Raw genomic sequence first — 25,987 nt, 5'->3', positions numbered from 1 at the left:
TCTAATATGCTGATTTGCTGCCCAAAAAAACATTATTATTATCAATGTTGAAAACATTATAATATTTTTGTGGAAACAGATATATTTTTACTCAATAAAAGCATTAATTTCTTTTGAAATTGATTTTAGAAAAGATATATATAACTTACTGGCCCCAAATATTCCAACAATCTATGGAGTAAATGTACCAGAGTGGAATTAACTAAATTCCACTTTCAGTAATTCAAATTCGTCTGGGTGGGACCAATTCAAATTCAAAGGGAGCCATTTCATCAGTTTTCAATCAATCAATTTTGTCCAACCATGGTACTGGTCAATACCGCACAATTACATAAACCATGACCCACAAAGAAAGCTGTATCCCTGCTTAAACAACCACCAAGAAAAGTGTAACAAAAAATATTAATAGTTTGTAGAGCCTACTCTAAAAAGAAAATACTGGTGCAAAACACCAGCAGACAAAAGACAAAGGAAACAGCTACTGAAACTAAAAACAGTACAGTAAATACACTTTGGTTTGCTTTTTTTGCTTTTCTGTGTGTGTGCACATATGTGTTTGAACTGTGTGTAAAAAGGTTGTTTAAACCTTGAAAATAACTAATGCTGCAATCAGGGTCATGGCTCTATGAGAGGATTCTTCCCCAATGTGTCAGGAGATGATCGGAATAGCAACTAGAATGCAGAAGCGGAACGAGTGGTGTGTGTGTGTGTGTGTGTGTGTGTGTGTTTGTGCGTGTGTTTGTACGTGTGTTTGTGTTTACCTGCCACTCTGGCTAGCTGGGCCGTGCTGATGTTTCGAGCATTGGGGCGCACTCGAAAGGTTACTGCTGGACCCAGAACCCTGAGAGACACAGAGAAGAAAAAGAGAGGGAGGAAGAGAAAGAGCGGGAATGAGACAATAAGGAGAAAACAAGAAGAGGAAAGAAAGATTAAAAGAACGCCAGTATGCAGAGTTTGATGAGCAAACTGTTGCAGCTGTGAGTCATGAACATACTCTTTTATCATTTAAAAAATACATTGTTGCAGATGCAGTCAACTGCAGTACCGCAATACCACAGCAGATCACTAGGGGATATTGCGTTTTGGTTGATTTTCTTATGACAGATCTGTGCCATTAGCTTTCTTCCATGAAATAAATCCAATCCAGAATCAGTTCCTGATTCTGAGGCATTCAGATGCATTTATCTGGGATGCAGCTCTGAAGCTACTCCCACTGCGGACCAGGGTAAAGTGAGGGTCACAAATAGAGAGAAAAAAATGGAATAGAAAAAGAGACGAGAGGAGAAAATAAAAGAGAAAAAGAGAGTGAGGTGGAAGACCAGAGGAATGAATCTGTCACCAGAACAAAATTCCATTCACACGTCAGCAGGTGGCAAGAGCAAGTCAAAGGTAACCTCTCATCCTTAGAATTAACACACACAGACTCCCAGATATCTGCTGGAAAATAATAGAGCTTCTAGATTCTCATGTCTCATTTTATTCTTATTATATTTAAAATTATTGTAAGCCATAGCTCAATGTTAACTCATTTTCAAGTTTTAAAAATAATATCCAGAGCAGGATAAACAGTAATCTACAAAAACAGTAATCTATAAGATGAATTGTTTTAAAAAAGGAAGCTGTATGGTTAAGGTGCTAAGAATCTCTGTATATTATGTAATATACAGTTCTGTTGTATTTCAATGTATTTTTATTTATAATAAACATTATATAATTTATAGTTAGGTCTGTATAATGTGATTGTTTTTTTGCTACCAATGTCTTCATACATGCTGCTTTTTAACATTTACAAAATCATAATTCATCCCCTAAAAATTCACACATTGTGACTCCACTCATATTTACTTTCCCTACACTTTTGCTTTCCTCTCTATACCTGAGCACACACCTCTGTTAGGCTTCTGGACATTTCTGGAAGAAAACAGTGGCTGTTAAAGCTAAATAAACACAATGGTCCAGACTCCCGTTTATAGCAGCATCAATGCTGATAAGTTATCAGTAAAATGCCAACATCCAGTACACAGAGAGAGGAAAGCCATAACATAACGATACCGCTTCTGTTCGGCTCGTTTTGCACCATGGGGGAGAGTGTGGGATGGCGATGACAGGTAGACTGAGTGTGTATGTGTGGGTTGTCAAAAAAAAAAATAGAAATGAGTGCTAGAACGGACGAGAGGTAGAATTAGTGTAAATGAATGTGTTAATGTCTCAATGTGTATATGAGAACAAGTCTGTCTGATTGCAAATACACAACTGTGTGTATGTTTTTTTTTTTTTTGTGCCCCCTACTGTCTGCACACAGTACAACCCTTACGTCATGTCTGGAGTTCAGAGAGGTGCTACTCTAACTCTTTATGTAACCGCAACACAGTGCAAAGCCGAAATATGGCAGCACCACATTTGAGTGTACAAACGATTGCATAAGGGTGTTCTGAATTTCCATGATCTTTGATTGCTGATATGATCGTGTAAGCAGAAGCTTGCTTTTGCACTGTGTAGTCTGCTTGTACACTTTTCTAGCCATCTTATCTTCATCCGTCCAAAAAATGCAGACATTATGACATAATGTTTTATATAAGAGTGTGCATCATCCAGTACACCTTTCCATTATTTCTCAGAAAAGATGAAACACATTAGATGACCAAAGATACATTAGCAGGTAACACAGCTTACCTTGAACAGCTCTCAACTGTACACACATATATTAGACTTTTTTTTTTTTTCAGTGAGGCCTGTAAAGCATGTTTTTAACAATATCTTATATTTATTCTCACACTACCAGTACAGAGGAAAATAATATTAAATATTAAATAATATTGTGAAATATTACTACTATTTAAAATAACTGCTTTCTATTTCAATAATTATAAAATGTAATTTATTCCTGTGATGACAAAGCTGAATTTTAAGCAGCCATCACTCTAGTCTTCAGCGTCACATGATCCTTCAGAAATCATTCTATTATGGTGCTCAAGAAACATTTATTAGAAATCGTTGTTCTGCTTATTTCAGGATTCTTTAATGAATAGGAAGTTCAAAAGAAGAGCAAATATTTGAAATAGAAACATTCTGTAACATTATAAATGTCTTTACTGTAACTATTGATCAGTTTAATGCATCCTTGCTGAATAAGTGTTTTCATTTGTTTTGGGTAAAAAAAATGCTTTTAATGGTAGTGAAATTTGAATCTATAAAATGCTTTTGTGTGTGCGTGTGTGTGTGTGTTTAGCAAACTAATTTTGAAAAAAAAAAATTCAGCTGTGGGCTTCCAAAACATCCTCATTTGTAAAAACAATATAGAAATAAAGTAAGGTTTTTTTTCAGTTAGGGTGAGAATGTGTATTTGTACATTAAATAACAGAAGTCAAGTAAAGCTGTGAGGACGAGAGAGAGAGAGTCCAAGAAATTAGTAATTTCATTAATATTTGTATTTTCTTTATCGTTGTATATAAAGCTTCATTTATTAAATGTGACTGAAATGTAACCACAACAAGTTTCTCAGTGAAATACAAGAGTGCCTGAAAGCATTTGTTGCATTCCAAACAATTAAGCAGAAAGCTGCCTTTAATCTGTGCACTTGTAGAACATTGGTTATCATCAGAAAATGTGCTGTAATTGAACTTGAGTTTACCACTGCAGGCAGGTCAGAATAACACACACCTACACACACTGAAATGCATTCTTTCTCTTTCTGAACCATTTATATAAAGCTTGAACTTACATGCACAGAATTCAGAACACACTCATAATCACTGTGCTGTCACTTGAAAATAAGTACTTAGCCCAAACTATACTGCAAAATGAAAAAACAAAACAAAACCACAGGTTGAGTGTTCCATTAGTGCCATTAGTTTGTCGACCAGCATGAGACTGTCTTCAACAAGTATGTATGTATGTGTGTGTGTGTGTGTGTATGCACTTACGAGAGCTGTAGAAAATCTGTTACGTGAAGGCTGACTCTCTCAGCTAACAGCTCCATGAGGCTCAGCCCCTGGTCAGTGGACAGCGATCTAGGTATGGACAAAAAGGAGAAGAGAAATAAAGAAAGAACAATTAGCTAGATCTGTACATTTTCACAAGAAAGTATGGTGCTACAAAGCTACGGTGTTGTGGCTGGTTGCCAGGGTGTTGCTATGGGTTTACAAAATGTTTTATGTAGTTTTTATAGTGTAGTCATGCAGTAGCTAAACTCTCAGAGAAAAAAGATAAAATCTGTCACTGGGGTAATACCCTTTCAGAAGGTGTATTTGAATTTGTATTTGTATCTGTACCTTTTTTTCTGGCAGTGTAGGTGGTTGATTATTGGCAATAATTTAAAAACAAATCCTAAGTCTCTGATATGGCTCACGTCTCTCCTTCACTTTAAGTCTATAAGATGTTTTTTTTTTCACCTGTTGTATTGTGTCAGGCAAAAATCAAAAATCTAATTATTTAAAAGAGTACATACTATAGTACATTTCTCCTGCTCGATTTAAGGTATGAATCATGTCTATAACATAGTTACACATCATAATTTTAATATTTAGGTCTACAACTTTGAGACTGCAGAAATTAATGCAGTTGTTCTTGGATGAACATGACCAAATCTGCAAAATATAACAATTAATATTTAAAATATGCATTTCAAAAACATCGCTTAATATATAATAGTTAAAAATGAGGTCTGTCAACAATATGAGAACATTAAAAATTCAACTATGCAGATCTGGGTGCTGCTAAATGAATGCCATAACAGAAACAATACTTAACACAGCTCACAGGAGGTATACAGAGAGCAGAGAGTGCATAAAACACATAGGGAATAGGACACAGGTGGCTTGTATGCTTTGATAAATCACCTGTATTTTCCAGCAATGAGGCAAACAATAAGGTGTAAATGGAATCCCGGTGAAGTGTGATGTCTTTATGATATGGCCACGCCAGCCCGAGTTAAAACACACACATTCACTCACACATCAGAGCACGTGCAAACACACAAAGCAACTTGCACACAAGCCTGAAGAATGATATGCATCCAAATGGAAGTGTATTCACACATGAGAAAGAAAGCGAGAATTAGAAGATGCTAGAGTGCAACTGTTTTCCTGATGCTTTTTCACGCCTACCACTGCCTTCCAATACACACTTACACACTTAAATCTCCTTTTTGAGAATATGTCTGAGTTTTCAGGTACTCTAAGTTAAATGGGACTGCAGTAAGTGAGCCTCTGTGAGATAAATCTAGTTATTGGAGATGCAGTGGCTGTGGATGCTATTATTTTTCGCTTTGAGAAATGTACACAACACACACAATCATCTACACACTAACACTAATACACACACAGAGGATGACTGAGGGAAACTAAATTTGCAATATGGAATGTAGTAACATAAACTGAGCATGAACACTGAATGACAAAAGAAAATATGACTGAGAGAGTTAAAAACTCAATTATGCATAGAAATCATATAACCATGTAAAACAACAGATGACTCCTTATTACCACTGTTAGATGGTCCCACTTTATATCAAATGAACAAAAATAATAACAAAAATAAATTAGGCAAGGCAAGGCAAGGCAAGTTTATTTATATAGCACATTTCGTACACAATGGTAATTCAAAGTGCTTTACATAAAAGAAGGTAAAATAATCATGAAGAAAAATAATAACAAAAATAAAAACAAGCAATTTTAAAAACATAAAACAGGCAATTTTAAAACATTGGAAATGATTTAAAATTGACGTATTTAAAAATGAATTTAAAACAGTTAAAAATAGAAAATGATTTTTACATAGAATATAGTGAATATGTAAAATACAGTGCAATCAATTCGGACATCGCACATTGCTCATTCAACAAATGCACAGCTAAACAGATGAGTTTTGAGTCTAGATTTAAATGTGACTAAAGTTTTAGCACATCTGATCTCTTCTAGAAGCTGATTCCAACTGCGAGCGGCATAGTAACTAAAGGCGGACTCCCCTTGTTTTGTGTGAACCCTTGGTATTTCTAACTGACTCGATCCTAATGATCTGAGTGGTCTGTTAGGTTTATATTCAGTGAACATATCTGCAATATATTTTGGTCCTAGGTCATTGAGTGATTTATAAAACGAGTAAAAGTACTTTAAAATCAATCCTAAATGTAACTGGAAGCCAGTGTAAGGACCTGAGGACTGGTGTGATATGCTCAGATTTTCTGGTTCTAGTCAGAATCCTGGCAGCAGCGTTCTGGATGAGCTGCAGCTGTCTAATGGTCTTCTTGTGAAGGCCGGTGAGGAGACCATTACAATAGTCCACCCTGCTGGTGATAAAGGCATGAACAAGTTTCTCTAAGTCTTGACTGGAAACAAAACATCTAATTCTTGCAATGTTTTTTAGATGATAGCATGCTGATTTAGTTACTGCTTTGACATGACTACTGAAACTAAGGTCTGCCTCCAGAATCACACCAAGATTCCTGACTTGATTTTTAGTTGTTTGTCCCCTGAAGTCAAGGTATGCATTCACCTTGAAAAACTTCATCTTTGTTTCCAAATGCAATAACTTCAGTTTTTTCCTTGTTTAACTGAAGAAAGTTCTGGCACATCCAACTATTAATTTCATCAATACATTGGCAGAGGGAGTCAATGGGGCTGTAGTCATTTGGCGATAAGGCTAGGTAAATCTGGGTATCATCAGCATAGCTGTGATAGGCAATTTGGTTCTTTCTCATTATCTGACTTAGTGGGAGCATATACAGGCTAAACAAGAGCGGTGCCAGAATTGAGCCTTGTGGGACTCCGCATGTCATGGACGTCCACTTAGACTTATGCTCTCCTAGACTCACATAATAACCTCTCCTTTCTAAGTATGACCTGAACCATTTGAGTACCTTCCCAGAAAGCCCGACCCAGTTTTCCAGTCTCTCTAGTAGTAGTATGTTATGATCGACAGTGTCAAAACGCAGCACTGAGATCTAGCAATACCAGCACTGATATTTTGCCAGAGTCAGAATTTAAGCGAATATCATTTATTATCTTAATGAGCGCTGTCTCTGTGCTGTGATGCAGTCGAAAACCAGATTGAAAATTGTCCAGGTATCCATTTGAGTTTAAGTATTTGTTCAGCTGATTAAAAACTACCTTTTCTATAATTTTGCCTATAAAAGGAAGATTAGATATTGGTCTATAATTGCTCAGAATGGTGTTATCAAGATTGCTCTTTTTCAGGAGGGGCTTTACAACTGCAGTTTTCAGGGAGTTTGGAAATGTCCCAGAAAGAAGTGAGGCGTTCACCACTTCTAAGAGATCTGCTTCTAAACAGTTAAACCACACTTTTGAAAAAAGATGTGGGAAGTGTGTCAAGATCGCAGGTTGACGATTTTAGGTGCTGCACTATTTCTTCCAAAATTTTGCTATCAATTGCTTCAAAAATAGACATAGTATCTTTTTGATATTGCGTCCAGATCTGTCTGACCTCTGCATTACTTGAGGATGTGCTAATTGCCTTCCTGATATTAATGATCTTCTCAGAAAAGAAGGAAGCAAACTCATTGCATTTGGTAACTGAGAGCATTTCACTGGGAATCTGACTTGGGGGGTTTGTCAGTCTCTCAACAGTGGCAAAAAGAGTACGAGTGTTGTTTAAATTTAAATTAATCATTTGGTACAATGCAGTTATTGTGTACATGTATGTTTTTATAGTGTACTTATATTTAAAAAAATACCTGCATGTAATTACATCTGTAATTAATTTCTTTAATTACATTTATAATTACACTGTTTACCCATCCCTTACACCTTAACCCACCCTTAACCCTACCCATACCACCAAACCTGTCCCTAACCTTACCTGTTTCCCACCTCAATATTAGCAAAAGTTTTTTGCAATACAATATGAACACAATAAGTACATTGTACTTATTTTTTGATGTAGGTACATAGTAGTCAAGGCCACTTAAAATAAAGTGGGACCAAGTGAATACTTTTATTGAGCAAAGCTGCATTAAATTGATCAAAAGTGACAAAGACATTTATGATCTTACAAAAGATTTCTATTTCAAATAAAATCTTTTATTATGTACATTCAGCAAAGAATCTTTAAAATAGTGTATCACAGTTTCCACAAAATTAAGCAGCAAACTGGTTTTCAACAGTGATAAATGTTTCTTGAGTTCAAAATCAGCAAATTAGAATGATTTCTGAAGGATGACGTGACACTGAAGACTGGAGTAATGACTGCCGAAAATTCAGATTTGCCATCGCAGAAATAAATTACATTTTAAAATATGATCAAATTAAAAACAGTTCGTGACGAGTGGGGCAGGGCCGAGAGCCGTGGGAATGGAGCGAGGCCGGTGGAGTAATTGAAAATGAGCGAAACCTGCACCACTCACCGGTCTTACGGAGGAGCTCTGGAAGGATAAGAGGAGGAGTAATGACAGTGAAGGACGAGAGAGGACCAGGCCTGGATTTTATTTTGTGTTTTGGTTCTGTTTGTGCACGGCAGTAGTCCACGAGGGGCTGTCGCCCTATTTTGTGTTTATTTTATTATTAAAGTTTTTATTTAAATGTTCGCCGTTCACAAACGTTATTACACAGTTATTTTAACCCATAATAATATATTTCACAATATTACTGTTTTTTATTTATATTTTTAATCAAATAAATGCAGCCTTGGTGAGCATAAGAGACTTTTTTCAAAAGCATACTATAGATCCATGTGCCCTTCATGAGTGCAAACACCTTGTTCCTCATCATGACAATCTATGTAAGTGTTTCTATACAATATATACTTACCCTTCAGTAATAATGTAGCCAAAGTCTCCATCATGTGGACTTGAATATGCCCCAACATTCACTTCCACTCTCACACCCTTCTTTTCCACCTCCTCTTTCTCCATGGAATTTTTTTGGGGCTCTTTTCCTGGTTGAACCTCTGGTTTCACTTCCGGAGAACCGTGCATCCACTGTTCTACCTCAGCGTCCACCAGTGGCTCTGTCTCCAAAGTGTCAGGTTCCATTTTCTTCCTCATCAGGTCCAGTTCTGTTTGTGTTGTCCGGCTCTGGACATTCTCCAAACTAGCCCTCAACGGGCTTCCGGCATTTGGCTGGTCGATGTACCCCAGAAAAGGCTCTTCTGCTTGGGAAGGATGCACAGATCCAGTGCCAGAGTTATGATCCAGGAACTCCAGCAGCTGGCTGATAAAACCTTTGTCCTGGAAATAGAAAATTAAACTGGGAATTCTACTGACTTTATCACAAAGATATATCATGAGTCACATGGCCCTGTGTATTTCCATATATTACCTTGTCATCAGATTTAAGGGCAGCATCTTCTGCTTCTGTAAACAGAATTAAAAATTATGGTAAAGCTCATGGCTCTCGATTGACCAAAAATTGTTTTACCTAAGGCCTGTAACTGGGGTTTTAAAACATGTGTAACCAGGAACTAATCATATTTATCTTTGTTAAGGGGTTACTACCTTCATGTGTGGTGTCATCTGCTTTCTCCATCTGATGTAACCCTTGACGGGGCTCTCTCTTTGCCTCCACTTCATCCTGTGTGGCTTCTCTACCTTTGACCCCTTCCACTCCATCCACCACCTGCAGGGCCTGGGTGATGACCCTGGAGAGCTTGTCCAGGTCCTTTGGGGTCAAAGTATCCACACTGACGCTCTGACGTCCGAGCTGGTTAACCACTCCGTCAATGAACTTCTCTGAGAGAAAACAGAGGCAAGGATAGAAGGATAGAATCTGGTAAAGTATTTTGCAAGTGTACCACCCTGCTCAAATTTGTATGAACCCCGTTTGATTAAAAAAAAGAATAAGAGCAAACTCATCATGGAACTGTCAGTGTTTGTGTGCAATCCAATAAATGTAATTGCTCAGCACATTATGCTTAATTCATCTGATATAAGTATTTGGAGCCAGACTGTGTTTCTCATCTCTACCTCATTCTCTTTCGCAATTAAGGTAAATTTATAATTTAATAATTGTGTGTGAGTTTTTTATTTTATTTTGGGGTATAAAATTATCACAATGATATTAATGTTTCCTCATTCACTTCAGACTGATCCTGAACATGAATTAGTATAATGCAAATACTCCAACCAATGCATTAAATGAGTTTGACTGAACATAATATGATAATTTAATTCTTTCATTGTTTTTCCTGGCTTCTTTTTTAATGCATATAAAAATATTTATGTAAATATACAACATACTGTACAGCTCTGGAAAAAAAATCCACTCAAAAAGATCACTCCAATTTTTCTTAAATCAGCATCTCTACATGTATGGCAGCCATTCCATTCCAGTGTCTGTTGAATTTCAGGCATACCTCATTCTGCTTAATGAAGTACCGATTAGGTAATCACCTCTTATTTAATGAGGAAAAGTATAAAAACCACTGCTGTGGTCATGAATATCCTCTTTTTGTAGGACCAGTTGGATGGCAAAAAAACTGGATGGCTAGTAGTACCTCAAAAGTAACTGGAATCAAATAATAATGATTGACCACGCCAAAAGAGTTGAAAAGAAAAAGAATTGGTGAGGAAAACAAGGGTTCAATTCTGGATTTACTGGTAGAGGGATACAGTGAGCGTCAGGTTGCTTCCATCCTTAAAATTTAAAAGACAGCAATTCTTAAGAACAAGGTCAAGCTGCAGACATTGGGGACAACAAAGCTACAGACCGGCAGAGATGAAAATCACTCTCCACTGACCGGGATGACCGCCAACTCATTTGAATGTCATTTAACAACTGTAGGATAGCATCAAGTGACATACAAAAAGAATGGCAAACCGCAGGTGGGGTGAAGTGCACGGTAAGGACAGTTTGAAACAGGCTCTTAGGGGCAGGGCTGAAGATGTGCAAAGCTAGAAGAAACCCCTTCATCAATGAGAAGCAAAGAAGAGCCAAGCTGAGCCAGACCATAAGGACTGGACATTCTCTGATGAGTCTAATTTCCAGCTTTGCCCAACACCTGGTCATCTAATGGTTATACAGAGACTTGGCCTACAAGCCACAGTGTCTCACACCCACTGTGAAAGTTGGTGGAGGATCGGAGATCTGGAGGTGCTTCAACAAGGCTGGAATCAGGCCCATTCATCTTTATAAAGGTCCCATGAATCAAGCCACGTACAAAGTTGTCTTGAAAAAGAAAACTTGCTTCCTTCTGCTCTGTGTCACACTCTGCTACTGTGAGGGAGCGTGGAGTGAGGAATGAGGAGACAAGGAGTAAACTTCCAATGAACAGACTTTATTTGACATCAAAGGAACCAAGAACACACACATAGCGGGGAGAGACGAATTTCAATAACGGACAGGAAACAATAGGCAGAACACACTTTATATACAATCTTAATCAGGGGAAGACGAGACACACCTGGAATCAAATTGAAAACAATCGACATGGGAAAACTGGGTCATGGAACACATGGGTAGCAAAACACAAAATACAGGACTGACACTCTGACAATGTTCCCCAACTCTGAGGAATGTATTTTCCAGCTAGACAATGCCACACACAGCCAGTTCATTCAAGGTGTGGATGGAGGACCACCAGATCAAGAGCCTGTCATGGCCAGTCCAATCTCCAGACATGAACCACAACGAAAACCTCTGGAATGTGATTAAGAGGAAGATGGATGGTCACAAGCCATCAAACAAAGCCAAGCAGCTTGAAGTTCTGCATGAGTGGCATAAAGTCACCACACAGCAGTGTGAAAGACTGGTGGAAAGCATGCCAAGATGCATGAAAGCTGTGATCGAAAATCAGGGTTATTCCACCAAAAACTGAACTCTTTTTAAGTTAAAACATTAGTACTGTGTTGTTTAAAAATGCATATTTTTGTTATTTTGAACAGTTGTCATTTTCTGCAAATAAATGTTCTAATTTATAATATGTTCATTTGGAATTTGGGAGAAATATTGTCAGTAGTTTATAGAATAAAACAGACAATATTAATTTTATTCAAACACATACTTACCTGTATAAATATTAATACCAGATAAACTGAAACTTTTTTCCACACACACACACACATATATATATATATATATATATATATACATACACACACACACACACACACACACACACACACATATATATACACACACACACTCACACACACACACACACAAACACACACACATATATATATGAACAAGGATTAGCTCACCATCTACTGAACTGAGGGCCTCCTTGTAAGCAGGGTTGCTTGTTGAAGATTTGAAAAACAATTTTTCGATTTGGGGCTTTGGAGGTTGCTTGGAAGCTCCTGGCAGTTTTTCTATTTTGGTAGCAGAAGTGTGCTGGAGGCTGAAGTAATGCACCTTTCCCTGTGTTTGACCTTTACCAGGATCTTGTGCTCTCATGGGCCCAGCTTGATACTGCTGAAGCTCAGCAAGAGGGACAGTACGACCCTGCTCAAAACCAGTGAAGTATGATCGACCTGGGGGAGGCTGTTCCACATTTGCAGGGAGATCAGGTTGGCCTTGTAGGAGGAAGATGCGGGGCGAGGGAGTCTTCTCTTTGAGCTGAATTACACCCTTATGATTACGGGGCCCATCTCCCTTGTACTATGGTAGAAGAATAAATAAACATGTAAACAAATAAATAAATAAACAAAGAATTTGGCATGCAAAACAGAAACATTCCACTTACCAAACCTACAATATACTTGTGGTTAATGTTCCCTCTAATTTTTTCTTGCTAAGAAAAACTTTTCTCTATTAGGCGCATATTTCAGTCACCTGATCTTTGATTTGACCTTTCATGTAACTAAATGATGCACATTTTAGGTTAACTGAGAAAATATTTTTTTTTACAGTGCTGTGTTGCCAAGAAATTCAATTAAAAAAACATTTTAAAAAATCTTACACAGAACAGTTCAATTCTTTATAACAATATAATATAATATAATATAACATAAAAAATGAAGCAGTTATAATATAATATAATATACTGTAGTATAATAAATATTAAAAAAACATGAACGTGAATTATTTTACAGTAACACACCCATAATCCTCTAGTTCCACCACTTAATCAATGCACTCTTCTTTCAAACATGATGACGTTTTATTTCACATGTTCCGCTTGCATTAGCTCTCATGTTGAGCTATTTCATCCACAACCATTGAAGTATTTGTATTCTACAGGGACTGATTTTGCGCACATCATTCTCTTTAAGCTATGTTTCCATTACCCTATTTTAATGCACATTTTAATGTATCGCATGAGAAACGAGTGATGGAAACGCCAAATTTCTAATAAAAATCCCTTAATTCGCAAAAAAGTTTACCCTCGCTTGAGGTGGTTTTTGACTGCGAAAAAGGGTTGATGCGAATAATGGGAGATGGAAATGCATTTTGCAAATAAATTCTTCCAAGTGCATCCAAAAAGTCATGTGAAAGCAATGGCAAAGCAAATCCTGACTAACCAGCGGACCGATCTTGTTCCACAGCATCTGAAATGTTATTTTGCATTTACTAGAATTCAATCAAATGGCTTTCCCAATTCATTTTTGCGTTTATCCTGTGTGCGGCATATTATTTCTTCTGCACGGCCACACACGCATGCAGCTTAGAGGGAATATTGCATATGGTACCACTTCGATAAAGTTGTTGTAGAAACATTTTTATCAAAGACTGAAAAAAAAATAATATTGTTTAAAGAGTTTTTGTCTCATTTTAACATTGTATCAGCCTCCCTCTTTTTGCTCTGCATATTGTTCTGCTCTATATGAGAGATTATATAAAACAATTATATTCTTCCCACCATTGCAAAATAGAAGGCCCAACTGACTTTAGAACCGCAGGGTGGGCTTCGATTAACAGCCCAGCACATACAAACGGCTGGCTCCAAAAGCACTGCAGGACACTAATGTTCAATAGTGCAGTGAACTTTTCAACTCTCACGACTGTTAACTTCAAGAACAGTTGTTTGGTGATGGTTTGTGGGTACCAAGCAGGTTGAACCTCAGATTACATGTCCCCAGTAGCTATGTGCTTATCTGACAGTTGTCTAATGAAGTGCTGAGCAAGTAGCAATACATGGCGATTTTTGCAAAACTTGACTTTCCACAGCATGTACAGTACAGTGCACTTGTTAGAAGGGCATTAAAGTAATGCATTTAGTAACTACTATATTTCATACACATCAACAGTGTATCAGTGTACAGTATATGTGGTAGTTCTGCCACGTTGTTTACAGCCCCAAGCTGAAGATTTTAAGGACACCTTTAAGGACAACTGCCATATAGTCACTATGCTTTCAAATACTTCAAGTGATATGTGAGCAAACAGAACTATTCATATATATAGCTGTTGGAGATTCACCTTCCAAAGCACTTGCTGCCCTTGAGGACTCTGTTTGAAGGAGGCAACATCAGAAGGCAGGAAACCTTGAAGGTACCTCTGCAGTGTCCTGCTCACTTCTTCTTTCTGCTTCCTGTCCCCATTGGAAATGTTTATAATACAATTCCATGTTTAAAAACAGATAAACAGATTTTAGTAGATAAAAAGTGTCTAGAACGCAAACATTATCAGATTATCACTTTACTAAATGGTTCAATTTGTCAACATTAGATGCATTCACTATTAATGAAAAATACTTTTTCGGTATATAAATATAGTATATCTATAAATTAACTTTAACTTAATTAAATGCTGCAAAATTATTTCAAGACACCAGATGCATAAATTAATGTTAACGAATGAAACTTGTCTTATCAACTGCTGTTACATAAAAATACTAAACTTGAGTTAATAAAAGATTGCAACAACAACTACGACAACAAAAGTTTCCATAAACACATTATTGTCATGGATGCTAAACACAACAGAGGATTTAGGAGCTCACCTGGAATTGCCATTGAAATGAGAAAAGGTGTTTGTAAATCCTTCAAGAGGAATCTTGGGTAGTTGTGAGAGCTCTTTTGAGATTACCTCCTGAGTTGTGTCATCCTGCCAAGTATATCCTATAATAAAATGAACAGAGAGAACCATAAAGTAGCATATACATAAACTAACCGGATTATATTCAAAGAAACCCCGCTTACACCTTGAATTGCTGACATTTCAAAAGACATTACAAAGACCAGACAAGAGACACTATTTTAAGTCACCATCATGGATAAAGAGCACTGCTGCTCTTTGCACACAATAACTTTAAATAACTTGCTGCTGATATTCAAAGAATTCACACTAATTAGTTCATATCTTTTCTTGAAGACTAAAGACTTGCACAGTAATCAGCAGAATTTGTATTAGTACCTCACGTATAAAATCATTCATTCACCTGAATTTACCATTTAAAAAAATGCCACACTGTAAAGAATGTCAAACATCTGGTCAAAAAAAAAAAAAAAAAAAACTCAGGTCGGAATCCATTACAACACTTTCTAAATTCCAGGGAGGAAAAACACCAAACTGACGCATCAAATCCCATCTTGTGCATTCTGAAAACGTGTTCATCCAGCTTTCATGCAAATGTCACCGAATCAGACATACTTGAGATTGTTTATCACACTAAGTGACACAGGTATGCAGTGACTGAACGGATGGATGGGAGGAATGTCATTAACCAGCCACAGATGCTAAGGAACGAATAAGAATGTGAAGAGCATCTCCTTAAGCCCCTATAGATGTGACCTCATTAGCCTTCCACCAGCCTCCGACACTCAGTCCTGCTAATCTGTTTTCTTGGAAACATGACGAGTGGGGTTGAGAAGAGGGGCAGACAATGTAAATCTCTTATTTACATACTTCAACTTCAACTTCAACTTCATTTATTTTATAAAGCACTTTTAAGACCACTATGTGGAAACCAAAGTTCTGTACAGGAAGACTAAAAAAAAAAAAGAATAAAATCAAGCATAAAACATTATAAACATGCCACAACAACAACAAAGAACAAATTACAAAACATTATCAAATGCTAATGAAAACAAATGAGTTTTAAGCGCACTCTGAAATACAGGAAGTGTAGGAGAAGATTTTACAGACAGAGGAAGGTCATTCCAAAGTCTTGGAGCAGCAACAGAAAAGGCCCGATCACCTTTGCATTTTAAACGAGATCGAGGAACCATCAGATGTAAATGATCATTTTAACGCAAAGACCTATTAGATTGATGCAAACTGATTAAATCTGAACTATACTCTGGTGCTAAACCATGCAAAGCTTTAAAAACATATAATAGCAGTTAATAATGAATCCTGCATCGTACAGGAAGCCAGTATAATTTAATAAGCACATATATCGCTAAAAAAGGCAGAAGACACATCATGGGCTTACAGTGGGGCCTCAGCTCAGCTGGCTTACACTTAAATATCATCTATTCTATACATCACCAAATAGTATGTTGAATGAAGGAGAGAAAATGTCACATTACAGATGCTGTGCCTTTTTGAGGGATCCGAGGATGCGTGTTAATAATGTAACACAAAATATATAATACATTTTTAAAGAGATTTTTTGTCAATTAAATGACCAACAATGTCTTTGCTAATGAAGGTTTTTCATTCAATAAGACAAAAATGAATATCATGACATAACTTAATTTTAATTCAAATAAACAGTTAACAAAATATGACAAGAGAAGGGGTTCTGTGCTTGTCAGAATGTGCAAGTCACATTATGAATACACTCAATCCATAACACACTAAATAACTAAAACATAAAGAGACCACTTGTTAAATACAGTATTAATTTAAACCTGTATCAACATTTAACGTTTGAATATTTGGTTTAATTTTGCACAATTTCATCAACTAAAACATAATTTTTGTACGCTAAAATTAGACGCCATTTAAAAACTGACTAAAATGAATGACCATGACATACTGACTAAACTTAATGGCAGAGGTGGAAAGTAACAAATTAAATTTTTTGTGTACTTCTACTTTTTCAAGTAATTTTTAAAATCTGTAATTTTACTTTTACTTAAGTATAATTTGTTTGAAGTATTGTACTTTGCTACATTTTAAAAAGCATTAATTACTGAGTAAAAAAAAAAAAATCGCTCCCTGGAAACTACTGCAATAAATAAAGGGAAGGAAAGCAAACTGGGGCTAAAAATCACAAGAAAGATGCAGGCGGACAGACAGGCGTTATGGTGCAGACCCAGCTGAAAACGAAACCCTGTAGTATTCCGCTGAAGTTGAACTCGAAGGAAATGAACTGAAACCCATGGCCATATTTATGCTCTATTATGCAGTGTAGCCTAAGCTGTGTTTGCCTAGGGAGACCAAACTAGCAGCTTATATAAAATTTTGACATCAACCCTTCGCAAGCATGTAGAGGTAAGGTTAATACTTGCATCGTTGCATTGGTGGTTAAAATGAAGCTTTGACAGTTTAGCAAAAGGTTTTGCACAAATTAGCCAAAAAGACAGTGGTGCAGGGTGTGCGATCTGCGATAATAACGTAATTGTATTTTAAACGATGTGCGATTTGAAGTCTAGTAGACTAGACTAGTGCGCACACGCATTTAGAGTGCGTTCTTTCACTGCCTGATTCAGTCTGTTAAAATGCATTTAAAATGATCAAAAAATCTAAGATATAGGGGCACAAAATTTATATATTTATATAATTTCATATAGTAAATCAGTATCACATGAAGAGTGGGTTTTTTCTTTCAGAAATTTAACAACAGTTCAATAAACTTTTTTTTAAAAAACAACAGTTCAATAAACAAGAAGTTAATTAAGAGACTTGCGGATTAGACACCATATTGCCTGTTTTTCAACAACAAAAATAATTCCAAACACAGCCACCATAGCACAGTTTTGCATCTCTGAAGAATGACAGTGTTTCGTTCCTGAATTAATCAACCGTTTAAATGATTCGGTTCAATCACAATGACTCACTTATTAACAGTGACTTGCTGACGTCTACTGGTGATTTTAATTTCACATTTAATGTATTATTTTATTATTTTTTATTAATTAACATTTTATGTCTTATATATCAAAACATTATTTTTGCATGTGTAACTGCAGGTTAAATGCATTCATGTCTGCATTAAACATTATGTAAATACATCTAAATGCCACTTCAGATGCAGCTTCTCTGCATTGAAAAGATGAATTTCGTTGATACTGATTTAATTTGCCTGGTAACAGCCCAAATGTCTTATTATTTTGAATAACTGACTCCTTCAACTGGTTTGAGATTTAAAGGCATATCCCAGGGGTGTCAAGCTCAGTTCCTGGAGGGCCGTAGCCCTGCAGAGCTTAGTTCTAACCCTGCTCCAACACACCTACCATGTAGTTGTCAAATAAGCCTAAATGATTAGATTAGCTGGATCAGATTTGTTTAATTAGGGTTATATCTAAACTGTGCAGGACTATGGCCCTCGAGGAACTGAGTTTGACACCCTTGGTCCCACTCCCTCCCTCCTACTGTTATGTAACCAAGTAATTTTTACTCTGAGTAAATTTTAAACAAGCTACTTTTTACTTTTACTTGAGTAGATTTTTAGACTGGTACTTATACTTGTACTTAAGTACAATTTCATTCATGTAATGGTACTTTTACTTGAGTAGAATATTTTCGTACTCTTTCCACCATATTCAGCAAAATCCAAAACTGACTAAAAGAAAAAAACTGTATAAAAATTCAGTGAACAACGTAAGAGGAATAGCAAGTACGAGGACAGCTGAGCATTTGTGTTACATCAGCATTTACCCTTCAAGGAAACACACATATTACAATGTTGTTAAATTCCTGTCACCCAGAGTGCTACACCCTTTTGCCTCAGCAAAGGTCCACCTCATTAGGTCTTAGATGGAGCCTGATATAATGTGCTATTACTAATTAGCAGACCGGTCAAGGATGTCACTGCTATCAAAACTTGTGTAGGGGTGATGTTGGTGGGGGGTTTCTTCCAGACATCTATTGCTTTTTTTCATTTTTTTTTTATATAAAGAATGCCATGATCTTCAAATATTTAAATTCCTTTTCAGCAGCAGACATGCCTTCCATTCTTTGTTTTGACTGGCTTTTGGTTGTGTGGGTCAATATGCAAACTGGAGCACAAGTTAATATGGAACCATCTTCCAATTAGTGAAGCTGACAAACACTGATTTAATTCTGTTCATCATAAAATTGCCTAATTTATTGTGATAGTATAATAGCATAAATTAGGCAAGGGGGCAGGTGGGCTTTTCCTGGATTATATGGGATTTCCATAGTATCTTCATGAACTAATTATTTCAACTCAGGTGGCACATTCCACAACCATTAAAGGCACAAATCAAATTTTTTTTCAGTTGTTGTTGTTAGACCAAGTCGAGTATCTAACATAAAATAAATTTACCATTCAAAGTAACATTCAAAGTAAAATGCATTAAAATGTGGTTCCGACAATCTATTTAATTGAAATACAATTAATTGTTGCAAAAATATTATTTATATAAAATAATATTTATAATTCATAACTCATTTTAATTAACAAAAACATTTTACACACAACCCTGTTACTATGATTTTGCTCCCTTTCTAAAAAAAAGAAAAGAAAAGAAAAGAAAAGAAAAGAAAAGAAAAGAAAAGAAAAGAAAAGAAAAGAAAAGAAAAGAAAAGAAATAAAGAAACCTTCCATAAAAGCCATTAACAATTACAGAATGATAATTTAATTGACAGATATTTGCAGTATTTACCAACTTTGAATATCTGGTTTCTGTTCAGCCCTGAATTTTTAGTCGACAATCAAGGATCTGAGATCTAATATTCCCTATCTAATTATTAGGGATGCACCGAATGTTCAGCAACTGAATAAGCGAAAAGGCATAATAAATTGTACAGAACAATGACATGACACAATGTCTTCGATGAGAAGAGGAAGAGGTGATTGTTGCTGGTTACTGTTTGATGATTGAAATCGCGAAATTGTATAATACTAAACAATTAGTAAATAAACTGCAGAACGTTATGCTTTCTAATACACGCACGAATCGCATGTATTCTGACAGTGCTGCACAAACTCGCGGCGGATCTGCTTGTCAACCAGGGTTCAAAGTCCAAAGCGCGAGGGAAATCTGCAATGAAACAGTCTTCCTCGTCAGTTGCTCAGTCACATTTTTATGATTTTTTACAAGACGTGTCAATGCAATACGTACGACGTAATCATAATGAGACTCTTTTATAAATCCGCTGTTGTCAACAAAAAGAAGCACTGAGGTTTTCCTGCACATTTCTGCCAAAATAAAAGTTGAGAAAAAGCAAGAACTCCATCAACATTCATAAATGTTAGTATTGTAATTGTAACATTCACACATAGTGTTCAAATTGGGATGATATTTTCTAATGTTTTAAAAGAAGTCTCTTATGCTCAGCAAGGCTGCTTTTATTTGTACTGTAAAAAATACATGCCTGATTCAAGAAGGGGGCCTGATAGCCAAAAAGTATTATTTTACTAACTTATTAATTTTAAGTTAAATTGTGCTTTGTTAGTTTAATCTCTGCTAGAATGTTAAAAAAATGTTCAGTGTTAAATATTTTTAAATTGTTGTTTTGTAATTTATTTTTTATTTGGAAAGCAAGACAAAACAGTAATTAATTTGTGCAATGGTGAAAAAACTGGCAAAATACATGGGGAAAAATCTTCAGCCCAGTGTTTCATTTTGTTCAGTTTCTGCTTTGGCCAAGAAATTTTCATTTCGGTGCTTCCATACTAATTATGATGAAAGGTCATCATTCTTTTGCCTCCTAAGCACAACACACAAACCCGATCTACTGCAAAAGCCATCGTCACTGGCCAGAAAATGGCAAAAACAGAAAACTCTGAAATTTCTCAAGAAGAGTGCTTCTGGACAGATTAATACTGGCTGGCTGTCTTGAGTGAACCTCATGCAAAATGATGTGAACTTTGCTGCAGAGCAACAGATGCAGAAAAATAATTCAATAATCTTAAGCCCTCTATGGAAAAGAGAACCACTGAGAGCTCTGTAGAAACTATTGACGTTTACTGTACTGAAAAGCACTTTTGAAGAATTAAAAAAATAAATACATAACAATCCCCAAAACTAAATGCAAGTAATTTTAAATCAACAAATGAATACTGACGGGTTTGTTAATACAAATGTTTTGCAAATATGTAAACAGACAATTAAAAATAAATAAATAAATAAACATATACAAGATATACAATGTACAAGGACACATACTTCTGCTGTGTTAAAGCACTGATTTCACTAATTACCAACAATTTGTTACTTGGGATAACAATGTAATGGCTCCTGTTTTGCAATGCTGGTTTTACCAGCCCTTCTGACAGTTAACTTTGAGTGTGCCAGGGAGAAATATAAGTAAATTGCAGGACTCATTATTTAGCATGTTGGAGGGCTTACACACAGGCTAATAGGTACCAATCAAATGTGTTTTTCACACCCTGATCTGTCAAATATAGTGCTTCTCTCACACCATCAAATAAACAACACATATAAATACATTTGTAGCACACCCAAGTTTGCTTGGCAGAGCATAGCATTTCCCCAGCATGCATTGTGGCTGCTGAAATCTAATTTATTGCCTTACTATTGCTGTTGAATTGTACTATATTGTTATGCATTTGTGTTTTCATGTTATTTGTTATGCTACTTGCAAGTTTAATAACAATGTTTTCATCCTACTGCTAGTTACCATAGTTGTGCAAAATGTGCCAGTTCATTACTCATATTGTCATGTCTTCCACTTTCAGTTCAAGCTTTAAAGTTAAAGATGTCTGTATGTGAAATAAATGATTTTAAAATACTGAGCTCCATATATATGTGTGTGTGTGTGTGTGTGTGTGTGTGTGTGTGTGTGTGTGTGTGTGTGTGTGTGTGTGTGTGTGTGTGTGTGTGTGTGTGTGTGTGTGTGTGTGTGTGTGTGTGTGTGTGTGTGTGTGTGTGTGTGTGTGTGTTTGTGTTATGGACCTACAGCTCAGCACAGCATCTAACAAGCTGAAAACAAACTGACCATCTAATATTTACTATGGTATAATAGTATCACAAAGAAATGTCAAGAATCTGTTGTTAAGCAAATGAATTCCCAGGAGTTGTTCGAACTTCTCACTTGCACACAAACAACCACACAGGTGTCATGGATGGCTTTAGCAGAGTCTAAGAGGTATATGTCAAACATGTAGTGCACTATTGCAGCCAATGTCCCCTGCTCTCCTTCTATCTGCCTTTCTCATACTTGTTCCCCTGTGTCTCGTCTCTCGTGGGCCATGAGAGAAAGTAGCTCTAATGCACATGTCAAGGTCAATCAGTTTGCTTCGCTGAACTTCTATCTGAACAAGGAGTTTCTACCTGGATGATGGTAAGGTTAAAGGTCACAAGTAAGCCTGGAGGGCCATGTTACACATCTATACACGTCTCACAGCACCAGTGTCTCTTCATACGCCTTGTGTTGTTTTACCTGAACCCCCCACCAGAACCTACATTGCTCAGAAATCAGGTCCACTATATACTTCTAATGAACAAATCTGTATATTTGCAACTATTCTGGAAAATAAGAGTTTGTTGAAAGTACTGGATGTGTTGTCGCATCAAAATGTATGAGGGGAAAAAAAAATATTTTGAGATGGAGTATCTGTAATTAAGAATATGTATTATATTATTTAGTGTTGAACAGAACACAGGAATCCTGAGACACGTTTTTTAAAGATCTATTACACTAACACTGCATCTTAAAAATGTGATGTTCATGGTGTAAGATGTGTGACTATGACTAAATAGCCAAAGATGTCTGTCTTCATACTTGCAATTAAAAAAATAGTGTAGATGGAACACAACAAAACATCCTTTGTTAAAAAAAAAATAGCCCAAAGTCTACCTCGTACAGACTGCAAAATGGATTGTTATGGACTGTTAAAGACCAGTAATATGCCTAAAAACAAGCAATTTATTGAATTCATAAGCATAATTTTGGTCTTCCTTAATAATATAATACTTTACAATAGGGCTGTCGATTTAACACGTAAATCTAATTAATTCGTTATGGAAAAAAAATACAATAAAACTTTTTACACAATTAGCACACCCACCCCTTCCCAGCCCACATACTTCATGCATCTATGTACTGTGAGTGCAATTTCGAATGCATACAGAGCTGTCTGCTCTCTATATCTCTCATGGTACTTTGATGTCAAACACCGAATGGTCTGTTTGTTACATGCCCCTAAAATTCAAGAAATTGGGGCAAAAATGCCCCTGTGTGAGATTTTGTCTCATATTTATATCATATGATATAGTTAAGCAATATCACACAAGAAACGAGTGCAATATCACACGACTTCTGTTTTTGTCCTGAATAGCACAAGTGCCAATGTGAAAATTGATTTTGAACAGTTTGATAAATAAGAGCTTAGTATTGTGTTGTCTGTTTGTCTTGCCAACGCAAATATTACTTATTAAAGCCACAGCAGAACTGTTGTGCATCTTCAAGCATCACATAATTTCTGAATGACTCGCTTTGAATGAATCGGGTGAACCAATGATTCAATGGCCCATTCATAAAAAGAGCCATTTACTTCATTCCATAAAAATAAAAAGTCCATATTAATAATAATAATTTAAAAAAAACTATTTAAAGGGATAGTTCACCTCAAAAAATGAAAAGGAAAAAGAAAAAAAGAAAAAAGAAAAAACTCTTTCTAAAGCTACTTTTTGTAATATCTGGCCATGTTCACACAGCAGCAGAATACGGTTGTCAGTCCTGTATTTGAGTGCTTGATATGGTTGCGTTCACACAGTTCAGTTATTTACGGGTGTGACAACCGCATTGTTAGTGTAGCCGAACTCACACCTGTACATTTTCAGGACTCACAACCGCATTCTCGGGACACACGTGCTGTGCGAACGGAACAGGACTGGCAACTAGTTGTCTGTCACGTCATACAGCGCGAGAGAGAGCCGCTCTGCCGCACAAACGCGGATCAATCGTGTGTTACGTGTTTTCGGTAACTTACAGTGACGAAGAAATGAGTTTTCTACCGGAGCCGCTCCCGTCAGTTTTGTGTTCTGTAAGCGATTCACATGCTCCGCTCTCCACCCAAATATAAAAGCTGCTGTCGGTTAATGAAAATTTGACTCTTGATTGGACTCTTGTCACATCATAAGTGATAAAACTTTAAGTATTATGGATGTCGCCATCTTTGATTTTACTTTGGTCACTGTTGCTATGGTAACTGGTAAGGAATACGAGCTTGACTACCGTGTGTGACTAAATAGTAAAAACAGTTTTATATATATATATGTGTGTGTGTGTGTGTGTGTGTGTGTGTGTGTGTGTGTGTGTGTGTGTGTGTGTATGTATATATGTATATATGTATATATGTGTATATATATATGTGTATATGTGTATATATAACTGTGATTCATACAATACAATTAATTAAATTTTAAACAAATTTTACTAAAAGCTGACTGACAGACCAGGCATAACATAACTGACTTTGAGCATCTAAACAGCATGAGAAACATTATGAATGACATCCAGCTGAGTATTGTTTTTAAAGAACAAATAACTTCATGTGATTTCAGAGAATCAGTTCTGAGGTATTTCAGCTGTCTATTATGTGTGGCCTCACTTAAGAGCCAAGCCATTAAATCTGTCTCCTCTTTCTCACTCTCCCTTCCAGCTGCTCCTTACCAAACTGTCTCTCTATCACCTCTTATCTGTCCCTCTCTATTCATTAATAGCTTTCTACTCCAGGAGACATCTGTAACTTCCCATTATCTATAGACACACTGACCATGGTTGAAGATCAAAGGGATGGCACGATGCATTAAGAGCAGGCTGTTCAAATCCAGGAGCAGGGAAATCTGAAGAACATCTAAAGACAATGGCATGAAATATGAGGCAGCTCACAACAGGGAGGGGTGTCAGTTGTCGTGATGGACCCCTATGACAAAGAGAGAACATTCTTGCCGTCCGGTCAATGGCATCGATCTAATGACATTGTGCAGGGTGTGCGGCGGCGGCGGCTTCACAAATTGCGTGATTTCTACAGCTACTCTAAACGCGTGATAAAGAGAATTGTGAGTCAATGGCATTGATGTTCTCTACATCTATCGCACTCTCTCCTGTGAGGAGGAATGTGGAAGGATGTTGGTCTGCTAAAGAGTCCTGTAAGGCTTACAAAAAGTGCAATGTGATGGTTGCAAGGCAGATGTGTTGAAATCTTGCACATGCATAAAATAAAAAAAAAAAAAAAAAAAAAACTAAGCGTGTATAACAATCATACACACACAAAAATAAAAAAACACAAATAAAATGCAAAAGAAAAAAAAATAAGATAAAATTTAAATTTAATGGTTCACACATTTGTCATCTGTCTGCTGAATTGGGCACAAATTCATAGATGGAAGCACACAAACAAAACACATGCGCACAACACACAGCCATTCAAACACACAAACGAACACAGGGGAACATCTAAAGACGCCTGAGATCTCCCTTGCAAAAGCGCTCTGAAATTAAAATAAAAACACTGCAACACAGCATGTCAATCAAAAGCCGAGGTTTCAGACACCATCTGCATCCAAAAAGAAAAAAAAGAGAGAGAGGAAGCTGAACACAGCCTCTCATCTTCCTGATCTCTCTCTCTTTATTTAGCTTGGGTAATTGGAGTAAGTCGGCCATCTCTCTGGCTCTCTAATATTCATTACCATGTTGGTAATTTACCCAAAGATGGTTGCGTGCCTTCCACGCTTTTCAACTCTCATTTATGGCTGTTTGAAAAGATCAAGCCGGGAGCAAGCCTCTGCAGCCTATTAAAGGCTCAGAGCCTTCACCCGAGACCGACAGATGGAGCATGCTGCCCCCAAATGGCTATGCTGGAAACTGACAACAAGAAGCCCTACGTTCTGATTGGTGTCAGAAAAAAAAATGCTTTGAATATGCACTGCAGTAAAAAAAAAAAAAAAAAAAAAAAAAAAAAAACCCTAACATGAGCAGCTGTACATTTTTACATCCCAGTAAATAACATTATGACAAAGAGAGACCCTAGAACTGTCTTATAACAG

At 36.5% G+C, this 25,987-nt stretch overlaps 1 protein-coding gene across 2 annotated transcripts in view; it reads right to left on the bottom strand.

The window, feature by feature from the left end:
* The window catches only part of LOC109064506 (receptor-type tyrosine-protein phosphatase N2-like), a 184,171-nt gene that overhangs the window by 124,988 nt on the left and 33,196 nt on the right, over positions 1-25,987 (bottom strand). For both annotated transcript variants that reach the window (XM_042760507.1, XM_042760506.1), the window contains 8 exons: positions 14,836-14,953; positions 14,313-14,424; positions 12,152-12,551; positions 9,449-9,682; positions 9,273-9,307; positions 8,763-9,181; positions 3,924-4,010; positions 762-841 (listed from right to left, as the gene is read on the bottom strand). In XM_042760507.1, the coding sequence (XP_042616441.1) occupies positions 762-841; positions 3,924-4,010; positions 8,763-9,181; positions 9,273-9,307; positions 9,449-9,682; positions 12,152-12,551; positions 14,313-14,424; positions 14,836-14,953 (1,485 nt within the window). The remainder of the gene's footprint in view (positions 1-761; positions 842-3,923; positions 4,011-8,762; positions 9,182-9,272; positions 9,308-9,448; positions 9,683-12,151; positions 12,552-14,312; positions 14,425-14,835; positions 14,954-25,987) is intronic.

This window comes from Cyprinus carpio, chromosome A7, assembly GCF_018340385.1.
Source record: "Cyprinus carpio isolate SPL01 chromosome A7, ASM1834038v1, whole genome shotgun sequence".
Taxonomy (NCBI): domain Eukaryota; kingdom Metazoa; phylum Chordata; class Actinopteri; order Cypriniformes; family Cyprinidae; genus Cyprinus; species Cyprinus carpio.
The sequence above is the reverse complement of the archived record's forward strand: the minus strand, read 5'-3'. Positions and strand labels throughout refer to the sequence as shown.